General features: G+C 36.6%; 1 protein-coding gene across 2 annotated transcripts; it reads right to left on the reverse strand.

Annotated features, from left to right (window-relative positions):
* Positions 1 to 392: 392 nt before the first annotated feature.
* LOC144445690 (D-inositol 3-phosphate glycosyltransferase-like) lies at positions 393 to 8,624 on the reverse strand. 2 transcript variants are annotated; one of them, XM_078135332.1, is made up of 4 exons: positions 8,564 to 8,624; positions 5,448 to 5,557; positions 4,221 to 4,433; positions 393 to 3,859 (listed from the first exon to the last, which is right to left on the reverse strand). In XM_078135332.1, exons 2-4 carry the CDS (start codon positions 5,515 to 5,517, stop codon positions 2,583 to 2,585), a joined length of 1,560 nt encoding a protein of 519 aa, XP_077991458.1. In that variant the 5' UTR covers positions 5,518 to 5,557; positions 8,564 to 8,624; the 3' UTR covers positions 393 to 2,582. The 2 variants fall into 2 exon arrangements, with proteins under 2 accessions (XP_077991458.1, XP_077991460.1); XM_078135334.1 differs by lacking the exon at positions 8,564 to 8,624 and having other exon boundaries at positions 5,448 to 5,744.
* Positions 8,625 to 8,874: the final 250 nt, after the last annotated feature.

Consider the following 8,874-nt stretch of genomic DNA (forward strand, 5'->3'; position numbering starts at 1 on the left):
ACGATTACCCTCTCCTTAACCTTTAACCTTATTCTTTTACAGAATTTGACCTTAGCGTCAAATGATCAAAATAAACACAGAATACAAATGAATCACCCCAACAATACGAGAGAATGTTACACATACATACATACATACATACATACATACATACATACATACATTTTCCTGTGTAATACGTTTTGTGCAATTTACTACTATAGTATACAACAATTAGTACACGTCATTGAGAGAAAAGTTAACTGTTGACATTTATTTCTACAAGTGTATCAAAACAGTAGGTCGGGTTAACGTTGTTTTTAAAATTGTGTAAGACTCACTTAAAGTGAATCTTATCTAATCTAATCTAATCTAATCTAATCTAATTTTCTTATATAGCGCATTCCATATAACTATCACAATGCGTTTTACAAAGCACAGAAAAACGAGTACAAAAACAGACTCACAAGCAAAAGTCTTATTGAAGAAATAGGTCTTAAGACCTGATTTAAATGCCTGGAATGTAGTAACACTCTGCAGATACGATGGCAGAGCATTCCACAAGTGTGGGGCACAAATTGAGAATGCTCTATCACCATAATAAGCAGTATTGCTGAGTGGTTGTGTAAGTAAATTTCGTTCCGTGAGTTACTGCGTAAAGCACGACTGGAGCTGCGACGGGTAAGTAACTGACTAAGATAGCAAGGTGCAAAACCATGAAGTACTTTGAATGTTAGGCAGAGAATTTTAAATTCTGCACGCTGTTGTACTGGTAGCCAGTGCAACACTTTGAGAAAAGGGGTAATGTGGTTACACTTCTCTCTAATAACTAAACGAGCTGCAGAATTCTGGATCATTTGAAGTTTCCGAATTTCATATGCTGGGAGGTCAAACAGTAAACTATATTCCAGTAATCGAGACGTAAAGTGACAAAAAACGCATGTTTACTTCTGTCGAAAGCTTATTAAACTGCACTACTTCATTCTCTAAAAAGTAGAAATGTCTGTTTATATATCTTAAAACTACAGTTAGGAAAAACAATCTCAAAAATATAATGTTGTTTCAAAGGTTTATTTTTACGTCTTCAAAAGCGTGCGATAAAAACCATAACAGTAATATTTAAAGGAAAATAATTAGAAATATAAGGGTTTTGTGTTCAGTACTTTCACTCATGTGAAAAAAACTATCTGTCACCATAAATGATCAAAATGTCCTGTTCAAATTTTTAAAAAAAGGAGATGCTAAGCAGTCGCATATAAACACATATGGTTACAACGGAATTCAGAAGACATCGTTGAATAAGGTAGGTATTGTTAACCATTTGTGAGATTTTAGTACAAGTGCTGTTAAGTAAGTAAAATTAGAAGCAAGGTAAAATACAGATTTGGTTTACAAACAGGCACAGCAACGATTTTTTATGCTCAGGAAGCTGAAAGGTTTCAACGTTAGTCAATGTACACTTGAAAGAGTTTACGAAAAGCTTATTAGAAAGCGGTCTGAACTTTAACATTGCGACATGGTATGGAAATCTGACCACTAGCAGTAGAAATAAGTAATACTGCGTCTAAACTTGCACGAAGATCATAGATTCAGTTGTCAGAATTGTACCTTAGTTCCATCAATCCATATTTTGAATAACTTCCCTCTGGTCGCAGATTCCATGTACTAAAAGCATGCAGCTATAAACGTTCCTTTATTCCATCAGGAATTTGAATTTTAAATTCCAGAAAACTTAAATCTCATCCTAGATCTGTTATTTTATCCTACTGTCACTTTTTTTTATTTGCTGTTGATCAGCACTTTGCAAAGTCTGTAATTTTCGCCTGTGTCATTGCGTTATTTTCCTTGGTTCCTTCTATTACTATATTGATATTATGTCATTTGCTTTTGTTGCAAACGACTAGAAACGATTTTCCAGGTTACACTATGGACAATAAAGTTATTTCTTTTCTATTCTATTCTATAACCATCGATTTCATAAGCATTCTTCCACTTGTTTTCAGTCACTGTAGAAGACCATGGGTTTGTTCTATTGTTTGAACAAGGCACATATTGTATCTCCTGTTTCGATTTATCTATATTTCAGTTCTATTTCAGTATATCAATGAATATATTCAGCCTTGAGCAAGGCCTATCACCTGCTCCTGACACTGGAATCGGTGCTTACACAATGTGGATGCCACATTGCATCCACATTGTGATGTCACATTATGATTTACATGATTATCTACATCTATAAGTACACTTCGTGAAGCCTATATGACCAAAAATTGTGAATCGAAATTGCTTCATTTAATGTACATGATTAAGAGCGCTGTTTAAGAATCTCTGAAGTTAGTTTTTCTTGTCCTTCTTCCACATGGTTTTATCTCAACGCTATGTGTTAATCACAATGTATGAATACAGAATCCGGTCTAATCCTAATAATAACAAATATTCTACTATGGATTCCAGACTGGTGAACATATTCCATTAAGCTGCAATGTTAAAAGTAAGGGGAACACTGGAGTGGTGTAGGGAGGCAGACATCTTTTGACCTTTCAGGGTCAGATTTTCTCTTAGTTCTATACTTTAGTATTTGTTATTGGATACCGAAAATCTTCTCAGTTCAACTCTCTTATTTTGCTGATGAGATTCTCACAAGACTTCGCCCAATTGTAATCTTCTTTGTATGCGAGTTGTAATTGTTTCACTTCTTTGCATATCTTTTGTGGATTTCCTTTTCTAACATCCAGAATTCTTTCTGCCCATGTTGTAGAATCTGAACTTTTAACCACATATTTGTCACCATTGGCAAGTTGTTCCAACACTTGTCCAAACCCAGTAGTACCGTTAACTAGGACTGGTTTGCCAATAGATATTGCTTCCAGAGCAGAGAGACCAAAGGCATCAACAAGGGAAGGTTGTATCACTAGATCTGCCTTTTGAATTTCTTCAAATAGATCCATCTGTTCTTTCTTGTATCTACGAACACGCAGTTGCTCGTTTGCTACTCCATATTCACAGAATTTATCTTTGATGCTATCTTCCTCGCCTTCTTTAGCTCCAATAAAGGTCAGGTGAACTTTCTGATCCTTCTTGATTATTTCTTTTGCAAAGGCCTCTGCAGCAATATGGAATCCTTTAACTTTCCAATCTTCCTCACTCCCACGGCCAAAGATGTAGACATGAAAGTTTTGGTACTGTTTGGGAAGATCATTTGGATTAACATTATGGTTGGATAAAGGTATATCTATTAATCCAGGTGTGAAGTTATAGACTGGTACTTTACTAAGCTCCAATTCTCTAGCAAATTCATCTTCTAAATGTGGACCAATAGCAACAACCAGATCTGCACTCCTGCACAGCTCCAGTTCACTATCTTGTTTGTCGATGTTGTCAGCTGTTTGTCTCTCCCCAGCCTTGACAGTTGCCAGTTGTTCTGCTACCATGTGAACAACATGAACCCTAAATATTTGATGACTGGGAGAACTCTGCTTCTCCTTTATATCTTTAGCACGTGGTCCAGTAAAGCGGCTGTGACCAATGATAACATCAACTGGTCGATCGTTTTGTAACCATAGCTGTCTAGACCTGCCAGCTGTATACACGGATCGAATAAGTTTGACTCCGTGTTTCCCAGCTTCCTCTTCTTCACTTTCACTAAAATCATCAAGTGAACATGTAACACTGATGTTGTCTAATTTAGCTAAGTTGATGGCCATGTGTCTATTAACTGTTTGAATTCCTCCTTTTGATGAACACCATTCGTCCATCAGCAGGACCACATGAAGGCTATCATTTTCGACAGCCGTTTTAGTTTTCTTCTTCTCAGGTGGTTCGCTGTCGTTATTAGTTTGTGTTAGTGGTCTTTTAGTGGATGTGGAATCACGTCTTGGGTCTATGAAAGGGGTATAAACATACCATTAAAATGTAGAAAATACGACATCTTTCCAATTAATCTTTGCTACCGCACGAAATTCCACAAGACCTAATTATGATGGATTGTACAGGTAACTGTCATTCCCTGCCTGTGACATGTCATGATTATATTTACTTGTAACTTGTAACAATTTTTAATTAAAAGGTTTAGAACAAAAACACAGTCAGTTTAATAAAGACTAAAATTTAAATCAGTCCTGGTCGATGATCATTACCAGAACGACAAAGTACAAAGTTACAGCTGACATCCATTGATATTTCTGTTGGTGCTGTTGAAAATTCATGTTACACTCCAATATAGAAAACATACAAAGACTTACTTATTTCAGAACTGGCATCTTTCGTCAGGTACTTCGTTACCAGGTCTACTCTGCCCACGCTTCGTAAGGCTTCTTCTAGCTGTGATGTATTTGTTTTGCTTAGTACACCAATGTGATAAAGTTTCACGAAAAAATCTGCTGGAATGTTCATTCTGGCCAATTCTCCTCCTGGTATTGCGTTCTTGTATATAACTTTCATTTCAGAAAATTCATCTAAGAAGGATATTTGAGATTAAATTTTCAATTACAGTGTGTAGTATGACAGTCTTGAGACAAAGAACTGTAGATGATACACTACTGATTTTGCACAAGGATACAAATCTATAAGATATTGACATTTTGTAATAAGACAATTAAAGCCAAGTTTTAACGTTTTAGGAGCGTACCTTTCACAGTTAATCAAAGGATACCTTTTGAATTCTACTTACTAAATTATATTTAACTATCACTTGTGATTGTCTGTACTCAGGCCTGGTATTTATAAATGATCATGATCCGATGACATAGTTTATTCAATCTGGATGCTAACGTGGTTGCTAATTAAACCACATCTGGTCAAAGTCCCTTAATTAGCACAAAACGTTGTTCATCCAATCAGTGAATCACTGTTATAGTGACGTAAATAGTGTATAAGTAGCATCCTGAGCTGACATATATACCATATTTGGACATTACATAACTGCCCCAATATGAGGGACTGTGTTATTGGTTAGAATTCTGTGATTGATTAACAGAGACATGATGTTAATGACTGTGTGGGTGGCTGTGGATAAATTTTAAATTTCATCGCAAGACTTCTAGAGTAACGACTATGACTATACTGTCAGTGGAGGTGTAAATCATAACGATACAGTACAGGAACTAGACTATAGTTTATTATACTAACACAAATATCGAGAGACTCTTTACTGCAACTATGCAATTAATTACAATTCTGACATTGCCAAAACACAGGTGAAATATCATAGAAGGTATGTATTGGCATTGATACTATAGTAGAATATGTAATCAAAGTATTTTCACCTGGGCAAAAAGTTTATAAACTCAGTTTGGGCCACTTTAATTTGGCATTTCTATTAGGTTCCCTAAATAGTTGTTTTCTTATAGTACAATCATGATATATACAGTCTTCTTCCCGGTTTTATAATACAAGAACAGCCTCAAAAGACTTTTAAGGTTTAATTGTGGCATAAAAAAGGAAAATAGGGAGAAATATTGACCACGTACCAGGAGTAATCTCTTTTGACATGGCGGCAAGTAATTTCATAAATGGGTCTAACTTCAGAGGAGTTGCCATGTTCACTTAGGGCAATAATCAAGGCGGAGACGTGAAGAATCTGTAGAGGCAAAATGTACATTACCATATTGAAGGAAAATGATACAACAAAACGTCGAAGGTATGTAACCTAGATATGTAAATAATTATCCTAACGTTAATTTCGAGCTGCTCCAAATATGGATTTATATTAGGCCTAAAAAAGTAATTGTTTGGTTCCGATTTCCCGACCCCACCTAGCTTTTCACTGCCGACCCTAAACTTATTTTACGTATTCGAGAAAAAAATAATAAAATCGCAAAAATCGTAAAGTCTCAAGCGAAATAACGATGCGGAAACTAACATCAACTTTAAAAGACAAAATAAAACTGTTCTTCCAATCTGTAATGGCTGTACATCTTATAGCCCAGGAAGTAATAAACAACACAGAGATCATTTGGAAAATAATGGAAAACCTGACACTTACACAGAAAAACAATACAATAACATAAATGAAAAATCTCCCTACCCCACCTATTCTAAAATTGAGCGTAATCGGAACCACACAATATTTTTTATTAGACCTTATAATGATACAGAAAACACATTTTGTTCTTTAGTTGCCTTTGTTTTTAGAGGTAATTACGCTTGGGCTATATTATTATATACTGTATACATGTAAAAAGTGCAGATTTCGTTAATTTGCATGTCAATCCGGGATTAATAGATGGAGTAGGATCACAGACAAGGAAAGTCTGTGGTAGGATCTAGATTTCGCCAAGGGAACAAGGGACTAGTAGAAATGTGGAGACTTGTGCGTTGGGGGCCCGGGAAAGAACACTCTGTCATTTTTGCCTTTAGTCATACGGCATGGCAAGTTTTCTGCACTGACAAGCCTAGTCTGTAAGGTATGCCGTGACGGGGCGCCCTCACACCTCGGCTGGTGAGGGCGAAACGTCACGATGAATTTTACAGTCTATGACAAGCCCAATTCAGCTGTCTGGTTTTATGAAATTAATTGTTATATTGTGATTCATTAGTACTAGTAGGCCTGAAAACGTATAAGCGTTCCTGACGTACCAAACTGCTATGTAAGCATTATGTAGAGGTTTGACCCCCCCCCCCCCCCATTGAACTCATGCACAACATATACCTCATATTTTCGACAACGTAGTTCCCGGTTGCCGATTTTCACATTTTCCAAAATCTCGAAATTAAAGTTCAGGGTTGCAGATATTCAAATGTTTCCGAGGAAAGGACTCCTGTTTTTAGGCAGAATGTATACATTTGACCATTAGTTTCTCCCTTTTGACCCCTTGTTTTTTAATCTTGTAGCGTTTGTGTTTGTAATCTGAATCTGCTAGGCTTTCATTACATTTTCTTTTCATATGTAAAGTAAACTGGTCTATGAGCGGGACCCTCGAAGCTAGTTACTGCTCGTACGGGGAGACAGAATAAGTCCTCAGAATATCGGTATCATATGAGGGTCACCAGTGCGAAACGTCTAAGTGTGTGAGTGCGCTAACATTTTCCCGACAAATGTGTGGGGAAATTACCATATCACAGACATAAACTTAGACTGTTTACAGATACATCCTGTTATTCAGGCTTCTTAACCACGGCTGAACTACTTCAACTAACCCTGCATAAGCATCCAGGCTGGGTTAAAGCCAACCAAATATCGTTATGTTCTATAATGTCAGTCTTCCAATGTTGATTTATGAGACAATCACCTAATCTTACGTCAATAGTAAACATAAGTTTTCGGCTAAAAGTCTAGTATTTTATCAAGTACAAACAATTAACAAGAATCACCATAAAAACAATTGCTCTTAACATCAGAAACAGAAATTATTCTGTCTATTTGACATTTAATCTGTTTGAACCTCTAATCACAAGTTCAAGGAGTGTCCTAAATCCTTTGATCTAGCAGGCATACTTCCATGGAATAGTACAGAAGATGAGTGTTGGCTGATAGCGTGGTACGTATGTCTGTAACTTACAGACTGACATAAAATATATCGCTCTTTGCGTTTGTCACAGTGTATACAATCAGCAGTACGAATGGTACAGTAATAACAGATTACCAAAAAAGTACAACATACACTTTGAAGTGCAGAGGGTAGTATAGGCCTCGCCTCCGTCTCGCCGTTATTACCGGATAAATGACCTCTCGCAGAAAGATATGGAACGGTATTTGGCAGATAACATATAAATATCTTGCTCACTACCCAGTTACCGCGAGAGGTCATTTTTCCGTTATACTGGACAATTACCTCTATTAGCAAGATATGGAACAGTATTTGGTAAATAACATACTTGTACATTACCTGCGACTACGAATTCATTTTTTGAATGTCTAAAAATGCTGTTCTGTGTGGACTTTTGACGATTTCCCTGTGACACAAAACGTACAGTTCAAAGACTTGTGACAATGTACACAACGATGATATGATATTTTGTACGGTTGACAACAAATTTAGCATTGGAAATGTTGGTTATAGCTGGATTTCAAGTTGTCTGCTAGGTTTGTTTACAAGGGGACGTGCAGTGATCACACGATAAAACATGCAAAAATATGGCTGTTGGTTAAAAATACGCATATAGCTGCAGACCTCTCGACCAATCAGAATGCGAGATTGGTGACACGTGACGTCTACATACGTGCGCCTAAATTAAATCGGTAGGGGAATTCCCAAAGTTGGCTTCGAAACCGGAAATACATGTTTTGATATGAGAAAAACAGTATTAGTAGAATCCAAATAAAACTACTAACCAAACTTAGCCTGCCTACAAAGAGTTCTTAGAAAATATAAACGAACGTGTACTATTAAAAACGGTATTTTAGTTTACGCATTTTACTGTACACACTCTTCTCGACTTCATCTCATAATCTATCACAGCCTCGGTTCCATGTAAGCTTTTACATTGTCTCGATCTTGATCACTGAGTGACCCACTAGATTTTCCCACAGCATTGATTCATTAATTCTCACAAAGTTCTCGGAAGTTTGATCACCTTCATGAAAACAATATTGAACAAAATTAAAGTCTTTACATCAGTCTACAGATATTACATACAAGTTTACCTTTACAAATTGAGTAGAAGACGGTGTGCTACAGTTTGGCTTCCCACTACTACATATGCTAGTTGACCTCATTTACCGCTCGAAAAACACGCCCTCTAGTGGCAGATCTGTTCTTGAAACACGTGCTTGCACGTGTAAAACTTGTGTTCGGTCAACTTGTGCATTATTGCATTTCACTAACTTTATGTGGACTTGTCATCACCTAGTTGGAATTGACAGGTTGGGCTATCCTACACACTATCCCAGGGATATGATAGCCATGGCATTCGGAGGAAATACATACAACTATAATATTTTGTATCCGGAATCAT

The sequence above is a fragment of the Glandiceps talaboti genome, chromosome 14 (assembly GCF_964340395.1).
Source record: "Glandiceps talaboti chromosome 14, keGlaTala1.1, whole genome shotgun sequence".
Lineage (NCBI taxonomy): Eukaryota > Metazoa > Hemichordata > Enteropneusta > Spengelidae > Glandiceps > Glandiceps talaboti.

Excerpts from the sequence above, each read along its gene's own strand:
- LOC144445690 (XM_078135332.1), bottom strand. The coding sequence starts at position 5,517 with ATGGCAACTCCTCTGAAGTTAGACCCATTTATGAAATTACTTGCCGCC. Across the intron at positions 4,434-5,447 it reads GTCAAAAGAGATTACTCCTG|ATGAATTTTCTGAAATGAAA; the intron begins GTACGTGGTCAA and ends TATCCTTCTTAG. Across the intron at positions 3,860-4,220 it reads AGATGCCAGTTCTGAAATAA|ACCCAAGACGTGATTCCACA; the intron begins GTAAGTCTTTGT and ends CCCCTTTCATAG.